The 18,131-nt window shown below is 35.9% G+C and overlaps 1 protein-coding gene and 1 long non-coding RNA gene across 8 annotated transcripts in view; both read left to right on the plus strand.

Moving 5' to 3' along the window:
• The window catches only part of LOC140162994 (uncharacterized), a 56,423-nt gene extending 40,168 nt beyond the window's left edge, over positions 1-16,255 (plus strand). For 3 of the 7 annotated variants that reach the window (XM_072186328.1, XM_072186330.1, XM_072186329.1), the window contains exons 16-21: positions 391-414; positions 7,248-7,274; positions 9,293-9,402; positions 10,352-10,419; positions 11,055-11,287; positions 15,773-16,251. In XM_072186328.1, coding sequence (XP_072042429.1) covers positions 391-414; positions 7,248-7,274; positions 9,293-9,402; positions 10,352-10,419; positions 11,055-11,287; positions 15,773-15,801 — 491 coding nt within the window. In that variant the 3' untranslated portion in view covers positions 15,802-16,251. Of the gene's footprint in view, positions 1-390; positions 415-7,247; positions 7,275-9,292; positions 9,403-10,351; positions 10,420-11,054; positions 11,288-15,772 lie in introns of all 7 variants that reach the window. The other 4 variants (XM_072186331.1, XM_072186333.1, XM_072186326.1 and 1 more) reach the window with 3 other exon arrangements.
• LOC140162995 (uncharacterized) lies at positions 3,130-5,267 on the plus strand. The gene is made up of 2 exons (XR_011860388.1): positions 3,130-3,889; positions 4,385-5,267. It is a non-coding gene; the product is annotated as an uncharacterized lncRNA (long non-coding RNA).
• Positions 16,256-18,131: the final 1,876 nt, after the last annotated feature.

Raw genomic sequence — 18,131 nt, forward strand, 5'->3', positions numbered from 1 at the left:
GTACGTACAAAGTCGATCCACTTTAACTGGCATACATTGGCATATCCAATTTATAGGTGTTAAACGCACTTCAAAGTCGACTAAAAGTCCATTTCAAAGCCTTAGATAGTTTGTTTATCTTTTTTCAAAATCAGCAGCTACCTTTAAAATCAAAATAAAACTGCGCTATCGAAAAAAAAGAAGTTATTTGTGGCTGCGTCGGTTTGAAAAGTGTACTTAAGTGGATCCAATCCCCGGGATCCAATAAAGAAGGGTTCTGGTCCGGGGTTCTGGAACAAACCGTTTACATGGGGATTTAATTCCACAAATTTACACTATCGAATACTAGTACATTGATTAACTTTCCATCTTGCTTGTTCACTAATATTACTTTTTACTTTTGTTTTTCAGCTGAAATAACGGAAGGCACAAGACGTTAGTGGAATCCTTTTTTATTAACATTTTATGGTTATAAGATATCAGTACACTCTTAGCAAAATGGTTTCTTGTCTGTGTGTAGAATCGAGAGAAAAGGGATCTGGAAACAAGATGGAACGACGTGATTAGAAAACGGTTCTATGGAATTGCAAGACCCCAATGGTTCTTTTTTCATTTTGAACTTTTTTTATGACTAAAATGGTTCTTTCTGGTTCTACATACAGGACAGGTTAAGAACAGTTTTAGGTTCTACTTACATCATTTTTTCTAAGAGTGTATAGGTCTAGACTCCCCCGGGGATTCCCATCCCAAGTAATGCCGCAGTACCATGTGTTGTTCATTACCAGTTGCCCGGACCAGTTGCCATGTACTTTGTGGGCAAACTGATAAAATCCCAATATCTGATACGCACTGCTCGATTTGGCACAGTTTATAAATGGCGGTAACATGCCTGGGGTAACATGAAGTCGGGTTCTGATTGGTTAATTGAATGACGTCATCATCACATGAGTACTTCATTCGCCGATCAATCTGTATTGCATCACGTGATTTACGCGATCGGTCGGCCAGTGCGATAGATAAAACATTCCATTAGTGAATTTCTGTTTTATTTTTGCCGATACGGGTGCGGGTTTTTACTTGGGAGGGGTAACTATTCTTCAAGGAGGACTATTTACAATAAGTGCATCTTTATTTTAAGTTTGATTTTTATACTCCTCGCCTTATTTCCCTATACTGTTTGTGGTTAATATCCGCAAAATTGATTAGTCTGAGCGAAAAATTAGGACCGTTACATGGGTGTAACCTTAAAATAGCAGTGAAAGTTTCAAAGAACCGCGTCCATACTATTACTAGTCTAATACATGCACTAAGTCAATTCCTTTTGAGACAAGTGCATGTGTCATCTTAAGTCTTTCAATCTATTGCATGATATACCGTAGGCCAACATGTGAGCAATATGCGCACAAACACTCAAAACAAAACGATTTCTTAAAGACACTAAACTTTAATTATCAAATAAAGTAGTCCATAGATGGAGAATTTTGTTATGCGTATTTTATACCTCATTTGGTACGATATGACTTTATTGTCCTCAACTTATTATGCTTGGTACCAATTTGGATGAAAAAAGAAAACCAGAGAACATTTCATAAATGACAAAATGTCCCATGACTTTTTCTCACGAAACACGCAAATTGTGACACGGCGTAGTGAGCGTTAATTTGTCACGCTGCAGTAAGCCCGTTACAACAGGCTGCGGGAATTACCATGAAGAAGGAAAACCAAATTGGTCATTTTCTAAAGTTTTGTCATTCAATTGGGTATATGACTTGCGGGAATAAAGTCGCATCTTGCCAGTGTGTATCAGATACACTAAACATGATTCTCCGACCACTTTTTCAATTTTGTTTTAGTGTCTTTCACTTTTGTTTCACGTGTACAGAAACTTGCGCAACCTAAGCTCACTTTAGGCTTTGACGTTCATGAACCTTATTTAGAATAGAATCTCGTATATTTACATGTAGGGTGGGTTTATAGAATTTCATATTTAGGGTGTGCTTATGCCCGAGTGGTTACGGTATTAGGCCATGTTGGGCAAAACTGTTCAAATAATGTACACAATATGATCTAACGGCGCACGTGATTGGTCGATAGCCGGTGTTATAACGCTTAGGCCCGGCTGTTTTAGTGTGTGACGGTCGCAGGACAGACAGAAAAAATAGGAAAATCACATGAACGTTTATCCTAAATTTTGTGATTATTTTGAGAATTACAATATCCGAATGCTCTGTAGTATGAACGTTGTTGCCGCGATCGATCAAGTCAACCCCTAATTTATTGCTTTTTATTTTTTCTGCTGCTTTTTTAATTTTATGTATATATTTATAGTGTTGTCTGTTTCGGCATGACAACTACGTCTGCCCGGGTGTTCTTACAGGTCTAGAAAGAAGATCTAATCACAGATATTGATGATAAATTTGGGTTTATTTATTTCTTATCGTCAGCTTACGGTTATTCTTTGGGATATCAAATGCCTTTATTACCAACCCTGTTGTAAGCTTTAAGACAAAGAAATTATAGATCGATGTGAGTCAGTGGTTTTTTTTCTTCCTGGAACTTGATTTACCAAATGTGACCCGGCAGCACAAACGAGCCGTAAATTCCCTAAATTGTATTCTGAGTAATGGTGTAAAATGTGTACGAAGGTCGTATTCATCGGTCACTTAAGCTGGCGCGACATCCGTCTTATTTTGATAGTCACAACACCAATCAATAATCCTATTATTGAAGTGGATAATAAGCTTCTACCTTAGATGGCTATAGAACTTTTAATAGCTCTGGTCTTTGTTTGCTTTTGCTAAATCCTTTTCAAGTGGTGGGTTATTTGTATAGGTATGCATAACCAACAATTAACAATGAGAGAACACTTCTTAAACCTCGTTGACTTGGGGATGATTTGAAATGACCGCCAATTATGACTGTTTGATATTTATTGCCGGCAATGTTGAAAAAGAGACACACATAGAAACGAAAAAAGCTATAATTTTGTTGAAGGCGCAAAGTTTAACTAACCATAACTCCGCTTCTGGATATCGTTTGAAGTCAAATGATATACCATTTTAAGTTTATGATGTTTATTTTTAAACACGAAATAAAACAAAATTGACCGGGGAGGAATTTACGGCTCATTCGCCGTGGACGGTCACAAATATCCTCTTAAATTCTAAAAACTACTCTTAGAACAAGGCTGGTAACCAGGGTAACGGGTCTTAACGTTTGTGATATCCTAAAGAATGGTCATTTTATATGTATTTTACAACTCTTTAAGGAGCGCGGCATTATTTCACATAATACCGTAAACGTTCGACTAATGGCGCCGCTGGGCCCTTTGCCTTGAGCTTGGAGTAAATTCCATGTACAAATAGAAAGCTGCTCCCTCCTCTACAAATCCCAACAAGAATTACGGGTACGTGTCCTTATTTGCTGGTGAGATTTTTATGGAAGGGCACTTAATAGGTTGTGTCTAAAATTCCAGTTATGTCAAGAGAGCCCATAGCGCCATTAGGTGAACGTTTACGGTAAGAGGTGAGATGAAAACAAATGCAGATGTTGTTTTATGAATGTATTTTTGATATTTATGCCGCTATCTTTGCATGTATGAACAGAATCTGTGTGAAAAGGATTTTTTTTAAAGTTTTTATATCACGCATACCTGGTAAATTGTTTTTATAATGATAATATACCATGTATGTACCAAACCACCATGCTATTTGAAAGTTTCGTCCTGTATTTGGGAATGTTATTCTACTATGACTTACGCGGTCATTTCGTAGACAGTGCCTTACAAATCGAAGCATGAAGACCTGTGAAAAAAGCCAAAATCACTGGTCATATTATATTCGTCATCCTCATCCTAATGTTTTAACCAGTCAATAGTACAATATGTCTTGGTACTATTGTACTAAAACAGGTGAAAGATATTAAGGTGATTTTTTTTTTCACATGTCATTCTGTTTTTCAATCCTGTATTTGGGGATGTTATTTTTCTATGACTAACGCGGTCATTACGTGGACAGTGCCTTGAAAAATTGAAGCATAAGACCTGTGAAAAAAACCCACCAAAATCACTGGTGTATTATATTTGTCATCCTAATCTTTCACCTGTTTTAACCAGTCAATAGTAGAATATGTCTTAGTACTATTGTTTGTACTAAAACAGGTGAAAGATATTAAGGTGATTTTTTTTCACATGTCATTCTGTTTTTCAATCCTGTATTTGGGGATGTTATTTTTCTATGACTAACGCGGTCATTACGTGGACAGTGCCTTGAAAAATCGAAGCATAAGACCTGTGAAAAAAACAACCAAAATCACTGGTGTATTATATTTGTCATCCTAATCTTTCACCTGTTTTAACCAGTCAATAGTAGAATATGTCTTAGTACTATTGTTTGTACTAAAACAGGTGAAAGATATTAAGGTGAATATATTATGACATGTCATTATTTTTTTTTCACAGGTCATTCTGCTTCAATTTTTAAGGCACTGTCCACGTTATGTCTGGTATTGCAAAAGATGGCTGAGCGCCTGTGAACAGTCTTGAAAAGTACAGATCAGTTTAAGCAGCTTTAGGTGCATGCTACCTTTTGTTTTACTTGTTCTCAAAAAACAACAATCAAAAATTCAAAATAGGGTGGAAATTAGACATTGCATTTATGACGGGGGAGTTTTGAGCTAAAGTATTTAGTAAGCATGGTAAGATGAAAGGGTTGTTGTTAACCAAGTATTAATTTCACGTTAGAGTGACCATATCATAATGTAGGCCTTTATTGCTTGTGCATAATCTACTGAAATGTGCGTCATGCACGCGAACGCTGTTAGTTTTTACACATCGTTTTAATAAAGCAAATGTTGTTTAATAATGGCATGTTAGTTTTTAACACATGTTTGCTCAAATGGCTTTAGGCCTATTTTCTCGTGTATGCAAGTTAATATAAAAGAGTGAAAAACTCACCCTCCTGAACAGTGAGAATAGTAAAATCACTCCTAAAAGAGTGAAAACCACTCTTTCAAGGTATGATGTATAAGGGCCATTATACTCCTTTTCGAGTAATATTCCTTATATCTTGAAAGAGTTGTTTTCGCTCTTTTAGGAGTTGTGTCACTCTTTAGGAGTGATTTTGACTCTTCTCACTTATAGAGAGGGAGCTTTTCACTCTTTAACATTATGTTTAGAGAGATATAAACAATAATATTTACTGGTTCTTGTACGGCATGTACAATGGATCACAAAGATGCAAATATAATGCAAACTTTTTTCCTTGAATATATAATCGTGCATTCACCTGCGGTGACGAAAGAAAATGCAAAACGTATTCATGCTGGGCATGCTGGTGGCATTTTACTCTTTTGCATTAATACATTATGCATTGAGATAATCAGCTTGATTTTTTATTATTTAACATAACAAAGTACTGAGTTTTTTGTAATTATATTTTGAAAGCAAAGGTTTTATATGTATTTTATTGTATGATAATAATAGTTATGTTGGTGGATTATGGTTTTGCAATTAAAGATAACAATATTTGCTGTGAGAAATATTTTTAAATAAGTTTGAAATTCGGAATAGTGTGATTATTTTGTGTGTGATTTTCTGATGATCACTTTTCCCCAGAATAAAATTTATTGTTCCAGGCTCTATCACTGCTCCATCCAGGAGATATGACACAAACCAAAGGTTCGTCACGTCATAACAAAAGTCCGTTCAGTAGAAGGGGTCAAAGGGCATAAAAAGGTCCGATACGTTTGTAAAAAAAATACCAGTGAAATATCGATATTGATTTTTCACAGTGGTTCCATCAAACCGATTTCAAATCGAGTAATTAATGTGATCAAGCAAAATGAGTCGGATGTCGCGAATACTGATTTTGAGATATAACCAATATAGCATTCAACTTCTTTTGTATTTTACTGTTCTGAGCAACACTAAAATGACCATATCTCAAGAACCGTAATTCTAATTATGACGGGGTTTCAGCAAAATAGAGCTCTGAGAATGGCTCATATAATGCGATTGAAAACTGAATTTTGATTCTGATCGACTTCAGACTCATTTTGCTTGATCCCATGAGTCATCAGTTTTGATGAGTCCGTTGAATTTGAGTATGAGGTAAATTGATATGCACTATGTACCAATATGTAAAATTTGTGCATAGGCTACAAGGGCCATGATACAGTAGTTTAAACGTGATCAATAATCTATGTAGAAATACGGATTGGAATTTCTCAACTTTTTACAAGTTACGCTTCAGGGAGGGGGATGGTCAACATCCCAACGAACGGACTTTAGCTTAATAGGACGTTTAGGTTGTTCCCTAAGACAAGAAATGTGAGATAAATATGTTCGTGCAGGGATTTGAACTTTCCAACAATTTGAGTACGAGGCAAATTGATATACACGTGCCCACCCAGTTTACATGTTATTTTACTCCCTACCTTCGACCCTTTTTGGCACAAAGCAACAAAAACATTATTGCTTAAAAATCGGGTTTTCTTTTATAGGACTAACCTAGATGTGGTGCTTGTTTAGCAATCATGAAAGCCGGGTAGAAAGAAAGCATATAACTCAAAATTAATGTTGCTACATAATGATATCTGATGTAGTCGAAGTAGTGAGCAGTCAGATGGACTAACATGCTAACATTATTTGGTATTAAACGCAAACTGAATAGTTCCATTCATTTAACATTATTTAAAAAAAAACATTATTCTTCTAAACCTGACAGTCTGCCAAAACAAGTACAATTGCAAAATTATAAATCCCGACTGGTTGATTAATGAAATTTAGCGTTTCCAATTATGAGATTCCAATGTGTCGGGACTTTTGGATATATCTAAAAGTTCAAATCGAACGATCGACTTTAATTGGTTGCTTACCCTGTCAGGCTGGTAACATTTAGTGGTAATACATGCATGTAACACATTTCTCTTGCATTTGATCATGTTCTACTCTTCCCTAGAAAAAACTCATTATAATACCAAATCTACACACGATGCCATTTCACGTCCAAGCTCACATTGGGCACCCCATTCCTTTTTTAAAGGAATTTTTATTCTTTATGAAAGTGTAGTGTTTTGAAAAGAAAACATCATACACACAAATTAGTTTGGTCCTTCATGTAATTATTTCGTGACTGTAAGCTAACCCTAATCTTAACCCTAATCCTAACCCTAATCCTAACCCTAACCCTAATTTCGTGTATAATTACATGAAGGAGTAACCCAGAGTGGCAATGGCATTAAATTTGATATATTTATTTCCCCTTCAGGCATGACGGTAGAAGCACCTCCAATACGTAAGTAGTTAATGTGCATTTTTAATGTCTTTATATATTTTATTAGTTGTTACACAGCCGTGACGTTAGTCACGGCTGTGTCTTTTTTCTTACAGGTTCTTTCTTCTTTCTTTCTTTCTTTCTTCTTCTGTCAACCATTACATTTGCTCTAGAACTCACACGCTTACATCGATTTTGACCTAACTTGGTCGCAAAGATCATTGACCGTGCCCCTACATGTCACATGAAACTTGTGGGGTCAAAGGTCACGCAAGGGTCATAGGGGTCAAAAACGTGATTTCAACTAAAAATGCATCTTCTCCCACAACTTACGTATGACAGCGACGCCACTTGCACACATGAATTGTTATTACCCAGTGTCTATGTGGTGTACACAGATTTGGGGTCAAAGGTCATTAAGGGGTCACTTCCGGTATAAAACGAAATTCCTTCAAATTTTTTTATTTGCTAAACAAAACATAGGACAGTAACGGTATGTTCACACATGAATTGTTGTTACCCAGTGTATATGTGGTATTTTCTAAATTTGGGTCAAAGGTCATTAAGGGGTCACTTCCGGTATAAAACGAAATACCTTTAAAATGCATCTTCTCCCACAAATTACGTAGGATAGTGACGCCACTTGCACACATGCATTGTCATTACCCAGTGTCTACGGGGTGTACACAGATTTGGGGTCAAATGTCATTAAAGGGTCACTTCCGGTATAAAACGAAATACCTTCAAATTTTTTTATTAGCTAAACAAAACATAGGACAGTAACGGTTTGTTCACACCTGAATTGTGGTTATCCAGTGTATCTCTGGTATTTTTTTAATTTGAGATCAAAGGTCATTAAGGTGTCACTTCCGGTCTAAAACGAAATTCCTTCTAAATGCCTCTTCTGGCACAAATAACATAGCAGAGTGATGTCACATGCACACGTGCATTGACATTAACCAATGTCTATGGGGTTTTCATATATTTTGGGGTCAAAGGTCATTAAGGGGCCACAACACGGCTGTGTTCGTGGTCTTAGAACCACAGCTAAGTCTAGTTTGTTTCTTTATCGTCACCATTCTCTTGGTCGGGCTGACGTCACAAAGGGGAAATAGCCTTGTAAAACCAGTGTGCGCATGTGCAGTTTCCCTTTCTCGAGCTGGTTGCTATGCGCTCGCTTGTGCAAAGGGGACGAATGGGACAATGTTCCCGGATGTCCGACCGAGTGAATAATCAAATGTTATAATGATCTCTTGACTATCGTCATTCTTGTTATCTTGATCACTGATCAGCTCCATTCACTTGGTCAATGACATGATTGTAAAAGCCAAGACTTTTAAGGGAGTACTACACCCCTGCCCAATTTTGTGCCTATTTTTGCATTTTTTTCTCAAAGTACAGCGCATTAATGACAAGTAAGATAGGTATATATTATAGGGGCAAAGACTACAACTACTGCACTGGAAATTTTATTTCAGCACAGACAACAGTTGTTGGGTTACATTAAAAAATGAGGGAACCCCAATATTTGATCAATAAATCAATAACTACTTACCTTGAGTTGCTGAATTTTCAGTGCAGTAGTTGTAGTCCTTGCCCCTATAATATACATATCTTACTTGTCACCAAGCCTCTATAATTTTTGAGAAAAATGCAAAAAATAGGCACTAAATTGGCCAGAGGTGTAGTACCCCCCTTAACATTACTACAAACTCAAGATTGTGACTGTCTAAACAAACAGCAAGCAAGTAAGCAAGCAGTGGCATATCCTATGAGAGGGAGTGGGGCAAGGGGGAAGCAGCTGCTCCCCTGCACATAATGCACATGCAACATCTTCCCTACTCAGGCCCCCCTCCTATATGGGTTGCTGACCCCCATGATATTTAAGATTTGGAGGCTTTTTGCAATAATTTTGCCACCTCCACCGTAGTTCCCGCCCCTTCAGTAAAATTCCGGTTTTTTATTTATTTTTATTTTTTATGCTTTCAAGCAAGCCATAATATATATATATTTCTTGTGTTTGTTATTTTATGTTATAGAAATGATAACCACGTTGGCACAGATAAGTCTCGATTTGGATTGGCAAGTGGCATTTGACTTCCCGTCATCTCCAGAGAGAACAGAGATACAAGATAACGTTACCAGAGATGTAAGTAAAACCCTAGAAGAAAGAAAAAGATCCAAGAAGAACCTAAAAGGCCAAAGAGAACCATTTTAGACTTAAAGCCCTAATGTACGATATCTTTCAAATTTTAAATTTGTTATTTTACACTCAAAATGCTGGAATAATACTAGTAATTGTCGGGGACAATTTCAGTCCATTTTGAGCTGAAATAACAAGGTAAAGTGATAGCCTACTGATTATTTTAGCCGTTTAACATGTTGTTCTATGGGTGGACATAAAGTCATAATCATGATATGAATTATGACTTTATGCTCTGTTGACCCACAAACACAACAAATTTGGCTGATAAAATGTAGGTGCAATTTGGGACATGTGCAAGCATTGCTAATATACCAAAAAAATCAGGTTTAAAGAAATGAACCAATTTCACATTATAAGATCGTACATTATGGCTTTAAAAAGATAATGTAAAGAACCAATTTGTGGTTCTTGCATTTTCCTATACAGGCTGAGTTCATTAAGTAAGTTCTTGTTTGTGTATTGTCTTTGCGAGTTCGAACCCTGGTGGTGCCTGTATGCTCTCGTGGAAAATTGAGTTAGCTTGAAATTCCCTTGGACAAGGAAATCACTGCTAATTTGTCTCGTTCTAACCCGTACGAAACTCGGGGAGCTGATCCTGGTTGCGATGGTTATTTGTGGAATGTCTAGGGTGTGCGCTCTTGAAGCAGCAAAGTCCCTGAATTGTTGTTTAATGGTTTATGGAATGATGTGGGCCATAGTGGTCAGCGACAACCTGTAAAGTGTGCTGAGGCTTGTGGATCAACGTCTAGGCGTTGTGCCTGTGCGTAGGCGTTGTGCCTGTGCGTAGCGCACTATAAATCACTGCGCTTTTTTTTTTTCTTTGTTTTTTTTGAAAAATAAAATTGGTGTCAAAATGATAATTATGCAATGACGTCGTTGTTATCATTTACAGTTGGATAATATATTCCGATGGGGTAGCACCGAATATGTGTACTGGAAGACTGAAATAGATGACTTCAGGTATGTGGCCTATACGGTTACCTAACTAATTTGTTATACTTACATGAGGTACTGGTTCAGTTCCTGGTGGTGGTGACTTGCCGAAATTTTAACTTAGGAATAAAGAAATCTGAAATTAATCGGCCACGTTACATCTGTAGATCAAATTCAGACTTTAATTGTCCCTGGTACATATAGAATTGGTTGGATAAATAAACTATGTGATTCCGGGGGGGGGGGGGTGTCACTCACTAAAATTGTGTGACGAAGATGTGCGGCCATATTGACCCCCATTTTTCAACTCCCTCTCACCCAATGACCCCCTTTTTTATTTTACTGAACTCCCTCTCACCCAATGAACTCCTTTTTTGTTTTCCTGTCACCAAAAGACCCCCTTTATTTCAAAAATTTTGGGGAAATTCCTGATATTCTCTCAATGAATGACCCCTTTTTTAAATTATTTTCCCCGAAATTTTGATGAATTTTTCGAAAAAAATTTCATCATCTTTTATATCTTGACCCAAAATGTTTCCTTTTTTGGTCAGATTTCCCCAGTCTCCCGGAAAGTATGATTTTGTATGAAAACTCCAAATTATAATTATCTACAAACCTGATGAATCTCTTCAGATATTGATTATTGTTTTTCTCTGGTATAGACGTGGGCCATTTGGTGAAAGCGTTTTTGTCAAGTTCACAAGCTTTTTCTACAACGTCCCAGATGGTATGATTACGGTACCCGAAGGCACAACTTCGCCCTCGACGGATGAGTTGTACGAGTTTGCCCGCGAAGACATGTCACAAATTGTATTTGAACTATTAGCGACGGCGATTGATGGCGGACGATTTGAGTCGGTCACAGTGGAAAGAGGAACTCTAGAATTGTTGTCGAGTAAGTTTATTGATGACAAAAATAATCATAGCAATAATACAAGTTATATATAGAATAGAATTATACAGAATCAATCAATTGCATGATGCAGTCATGTCTACAGTAGAATTCATCTCGACCTTTGCAGGCCTTAACCCCATTAAAAGCTATTAAACCAAGATAACACTCATTGAACAGCTCAACTGATTAAATCGGATCTTCTCTGGTTGTGCATAAGTGACTGTTTTCATGTGCGATATTGCAATAAAGCTAGAATTCATAGCTTCAGTTGGGTAACCGATTATAAAGGAAACGAAAGGAAACAATGTTATGTGTGGCTTTGTTCACGAAATCAGACAATGTCGTGCTTTTTGTAAACCAGCATTCTTGAAAATGAGCAACATAATGATTTTTGACTTAACACGGTTTAGAAATAATTTCTTCATATTTTTGGTGTTATCTGTCGTTTACATATCCTTCCTAAAACACCAAAGTACGAGTATTTCCAAACATCTAAATTTGCTAAAAATTTAGGACATGTTACAAAACTATATTGTCTAGAATTTTAGAAGAGTACTTTTAATATTGGCCGGTTATTTTTCACACAGCGACGTTAACTAGGCAATGTACTATTACCTATAACATTAACTAAAACACCAAAGTACGAATATTTCCAAACATCTAAATTAGCTAAAAATTTAGGACATGTTAAAAACTATATTTTCTAGAACTTTAGAAGAGTACTTTTAATATTGGCCGGTTATTTTCACACAGCAACGTTAACTAGTCATATCCCTATACTGTTACCGTAGGGCTATTTGTAAAGGTCACGCGTCAATGGGAAAGAGCACTGTGTATTGTGTATAGGAAAACGGACAGTAACTGCAGTATGAACAATGACACAATCACAAATAAAAATCCCTTTAAAAAGGGATGGACCGGGACAGTATTGATTCCATGTGAAGTATGAATAATGCTTTTGATATATTATTTTCTTTGATAGTATTTGATGGCAAGAGATGGTCTGAAATTATATTTGGGACATCAAATATAATGATGTACGTGTAATTGATGATAAATTAAATAAATCATTCTGCAAACAGATATGGTGTATCTTCCTTTAATATTCTGCAAGTTGCGCAATTACCTGCGGTCAGTTGATGTCATTGTTTTGAAATTAGAATATACAATTACAAGTATTGTTCAAGTAATTATCTATGCTATCCTGTTTCGTTTTATGGATAAACATTTTTAGGTCCTAGCTATAATATGGGCATAATTTATAAATGCAGGCCTATAGTATTGAACAATGTACCCATTTGACATGCACTTATAGAAAATAAACAAATTATTGTATTAATTCATTAATTATAAATAAAATGACACTTCATAAAATTACATTCAACATGATGAAAATGATTGAAGAGAAAACACACAATGTATATTATTATTAAACGGAGTAGGTAAGATGCCATGTCCATAGCTTCGCAAGAGTTTCGGACTAACAATCAACACAATCAGAAAAATACAGTCTAAAAGTGAAGATTGTATTTGTAGTCATGGTAGTGAGTAATCAGTCCTTTATGTGCTTGGCACTATCTAGTATATATATATAGTAAACTATACATTGCGAATTAATATAAAATATAAATGTCCATGTAAGGTGAGTTTATATAGCGAATAAACTAAAAACTGCAATGTATTTCTTAATATTAATAATATTAATAGGCATAGGTAAAAAGCAGAAAAGACGAAATAATTTGGAGTAATGAATGAAACATGCTGTTTCAGTGTGCATGTACATGTTCTCATTCTTGATGGTTTGGAGGACTGTCATGTAAATTGGATGTAAGCGTGATCCTAAAAATGCCTTTTACGGTGACCCAAACTAATTACAAGACCTCTTCTACATTGAGGCTGGCTTTCCCTTTTAAAGGGAATTTTTACTAGTTATGCAAAGATAGTTTGTAGTCCGATGGTATAAATAGTGAAGGTGGCACTATCTATCAGGTTCACTCACAGTCGCAGTACTGCTATGCTAGCTGCAAGTTAAACCCAGTGGGGGTAGTACATGTAATACTAATAGCGTGTCCCGACCTCGACCATGGTGACCTTTGACTATGGCAGTCTCTTTAACTTGGTAACCCCAAGTGAAACTACACATGAAAAAGTACTCAAGGTGAATGCTGTAACCGTCAGAGCGACTGACTTGTAACAATTTAAAAACGTTGAATTTCATTCCTAAAAAAATTAAACAACCTGTTAATTTTTCATCATTGTTTCAACACAAAAATTCCCTTCATATACAACTTTAATGTTTACACGTTTAAACATTATCAAAACAACTTGCTCCAGGTTCATCTGTTTTCTTTACGAATTCTATCTTATTCATATTCTAGAAACAACAATTTTTATTTCCGACTAATAAGTACCGGGCCAGCTCATGCTGGCCCGGTCCAAAAAGTTCCCTCCATTTCATTTGATAATAATTATTCTATAAAAACGCTCAGGTCCGCTTGTAAAAGTATTCCCGCCTCTTAAGGCCAGAGTAATGGAAGACACATTCGTCCACGACCGAATTTGAGATTTTTTGATATTTATCAACACTAAGATGTATTCTTTCACTTGAAACTGATAAAATACAACTTGCTAATATTTATTCGTATTTTTTGCTTGATTTATTTCACTCTTTTCAACTCTAAAAAGTCACATGGCTCAAGACAGCTTAGTAAATTGGCGGGAAATAATGAGTCAGAAATGCGAGAATGCGAAATATTGTGATTACGCGCGCGATTCGCGTCGCGTGACGCGGCGCAACTCTGCGCGTATGTCCAACGCAGTAAAGGCGCATTCGGTATGTTGTTAACGCCAGCAAATGTGGTGTAAACAAAACAAAAATTTGCAGTCAAAATGCCACTTAGATTTTTTAATTATTTTGAATTTTGGCGCACTGAAAGCAGACATTATAGATTCATTGGTGCAAAAAGATGCATATTTAGACCATGCACCAGATACAGCTTTTTCAAGTGTGAAAGTCTTACCGTTTTAAAATTTAAGGACGTTTTGTGCATAATTTGGACATTTTTTTACTAAAACGTCGATTTCTCATAGTTCACTTTTGACAATATTGCGCGATTTGTGTGACAAGATAACTCGAAAAATATGCAAGCAAAGGGTTAACTTTTGCACTATCCTTTAGATTACATCAAAGTCTAGGGAAGGTTTTTTTATTTTGTCAAAATATTTGTTTTAAACAAAAATATACATCATTATGTGCAATTTTTAGCTTAATAAAGTGACAAAATGGCTTTTTTCACATGTTTTTTCAATATTTCGAAAAAGAGACGAATTTCAAAAAATAAAAAACCTTCCCTAAGTTCATGTCTCTTCTTCATGAAAAGCTAACTGAATATTTTTACTCGAACGGATTTTTTCTAAGTTGTCACAAAAAAATTGGGGTAAAAAGTGAATTTTTGTGATTTTTTCAAAAACTTGAGATTTTTGAACAAATCTGACGTCACCATGGGATTCCTTGACTCATTTCCTTTCCAAAAATGTATAGTTTTATATACTTTGGAGGTACAATTCAGAAATAATAATGCTCGAAAAGGTCCATGTTCTCTCCCATTACTCTGCCCTTAAGGGGGTACTACACCCCTGCCCAATTTTGTGCCTATTTTTGCATTTTTCTCAAAAACTATAGCGTATTGATAACAAGTAAGATATGTATATTTTAGGGGCAAGGAGTACAACTACTGCACTGAAAATTTTATTTCAGCACAGACAACAGTTGTGGAGTTACAGTCAAAAATGAGGGAAACCAATAGTTGATCAATAAATCAATTAACTACTTGCCTTGAGTTGCTGAATTTTCAGTGCAGTAGTTGTAGTCCTTGCCCTATAATATACATATTTTACTTGTCACCAATGCGCTATAATTTTTGAGAAAAATGCAAAAATAGGCACAAAATTTGCCAGGGGTGTAGTACCCCCTTAAACCGTCGACATTTATGTGATAACGTTCACAAAAATACACATACATAATATGGCATATCCAATTTATTGGGTTTAAACGCACTTGAAGTCGACTAAAAGTCGATTTCAAAGCTTTAGAAGTCCTAGGATGTTGTGATGGACTTCTTCTGATGAAGATGTGTGTCACACATCAAAAATTCAAGGTTAGTTGGATTTTTGTGCTGAAAGTCAGTTTAAACTTTTAGAAATTGTTTATCACCAGCACGTAAGAACATTCGAGCTTTTGATAGTTTTTCTTTTTTTTTTCAAAATCAGCAGCTCCCTTTAAAATTAAAATAAAATTTGTCTGCGCTATCGAAAGTTAGTTGTGGCTGCGTCGGTTTGAAAAGTGTACTTAGTGGATCCAATAAAGTAGAGTTCTGGAACAATAGGAATTTAATTCCACAAATTTACACTATCGAAAACATTGATCAACTTGTGTAATTTTCATTGCTTGTTCACTAATATTACTTTTACTTTATTGTTTTTCAGCTGAAATAACGGAAGGCACAAGACGTTAGTGGAATCCTTTTTATCGACATTTGATGGTTATAAGACAGTATACTCTTAGCAAATTGGTTTCTTGTCTGTATTATGTAGAATCAAGAGAAAAGGTTCTGGAAACAAGATGGAACGACGTGATTAGAAAAAAAAGGTTCTGTTTCTACATACAGTACAGCTTAGATGAAAAAAGTTCTATTGAATTGCAAGACCCAAGACCCCGTGATTCTTTTTTCATTTACAGGACCCCTTTCATGACTAAAATTGTTCTTTCTGGTTCTACATACAGGACAGGACAAGAACAGTTTTAGGTTCTACCTTATAAATTTGTTCTAAGAGTGTATAGGTCTATTGTGATTTCGATTTCCCCGGGGATTCCCCTCTCAAGTATATGCCGCGCGCAGTATGATACGTTGTGGGAAAGTTAATAAAATCCCAGTATCTGCTACGATCTTCATACACTGCAAAAAAGTTGGTCAAATCTTTCTACCTATTTGGTTGGGCAAACTCTTTTACTTATTTGTTGGTCACGGCTTGCCCAATAATAGTTAAATCTAAATTCTGATTGGGCAACCTCTCATTTTGACCATTTATTTATCTTTATTTTACTACGAGAGGAGTAAAGTTGGTTAAGTTTTTGGCCACGTAATTTATATACGACTGTTGTGCAAAATAAATCACATCAGTTGGGCAACTTTGTAGTAAATTGCGTGAATTACAAGTTGTTGGGCAAAAAGATGTAAAATGTTGAGCAAAGTTTTCGATCATGCGCACTGTTGTCTTTTCATTGAACAACATTCGCGCGATTCGGTTCTGGAAAGCACATTTTCGATCTTATTGTAAAATGGCGGATGACATGGGTGCTGGTAGAGTGGGGGCTGGCACAGCTAATTGACACCTTTAAAGGTGAGTTTTCTCTAAATTAATTATAAATACATACATTATTACACGGTGTTACTTGCCTCATTTCATTCTGACCACTGTGTATGAAAAAATACTGAGAAATTTAGCGAAGTTGTTTTACGACATGTACAGAGTCAGACACTCGTGATATGCACGCATAGCCATGCATGCATGATGGCAGTCTGTACTGAGCAGTTAATAAGCTTACGTATCAGTTTTTATTAATCAATCAAGTATTTGAAAATAACTTCACTAAATTTCTCAGTATTTTTCATACACAGTGGTCAGAATGAAATGAGGCAAGTAACACCGTGTAATATTGTATGTATTTATAATTAATTTAGAGAAAACTGACTCACTAATTGAAAAATATTTGCCCAACTAATTTGGCAAATATTTTGCTTAATAATTAGCAAAAAATAAACCAACATATGAACCAATAATGTGTAAAATGCCCAACAGTTTAATCAAATTTTGTCCAACAATTGGTACAATCAACTATTTGCCCAACAGTTTTATTAAATATTGCCCAACAATTAGTGAAAAATATTTACCCAACTATGTTGGTCAAATATTTTGCTTAACAGTTATGCAAAAATAAACCAACATATGAACCAATACCGTGTAAAAATGCCCAACAGTTTGTTCAAATTTTGAACAATAATTGGTAAAACAAATTGCCCAACTGTGTTGGGTAAATACTTGCCCAATATTTGAGCAAGTTTTTGTAAACCAACTGTTGGTCATAATTTTTGTACAACTCTTGTTGGTCAAATTTTGACCAACTGTTTCATGTGTTGTATATAGACCAAACTGTTGGTCATTTTTTTGACCAACATTATTTGCAGTGTATACAGCATTTTGCAAACTGCCCGATTTGGCGCAGTTTATGGCGTAAACATGAAGTCGGGTTCTGATTGGCTAATTGAATGACGTCATTACATGAGCACCTCATTCGCCGATCAATCTGCATAGCATGATCGCGTGATGCAGGCGTGATTTACGCGATTAGTCGGAACATGCCATTAGGGACGTTAGGTGACTATGTTATCTATTTGCCGATACGGCTTTATACTTGGGAGGGGTATTTTCAATAAGTGCATCTTTATCATCAGTTTTATTTTCATACTCCTCATCTTATTTCCCTATAGGCCTACAGTCTGTGGGTAATATTCGCAAAATGATTAGCCTGAGCGAAAATTCTAAGGGTTTAGCTAGGACCGTACATGTTACATTGGTATAACCTTATTAGCAGTGAAAGTTATATAATTATGAAATTAAGATTTAATTTAAATCTGGTCAACCAGACATACCTATTTTTGACGGACGAACCGACGTTGCGACTGAAACCTTCATATCAGTCTTCAGCTGGGTTCAAGTGGGTTGTGATGCAAATGACCTTGAGTTCCGGTATTGATGACAATCGACGAGGAATGTCCTTTATGAT

Source organism: Amphiura filiformis, chromosome 10 (genome assembly GCF_039555335.1).
Source record: "Amphiura filiformis chromosome 10, Afil_fr2py, whole genome shotgun sequence".
NCBI lineage: Eukaryota > Metazoa > Echinodermata > Ophiuroidea > Amphilepidida > Amphiuridae > Amphiura > Amphiura filiformis.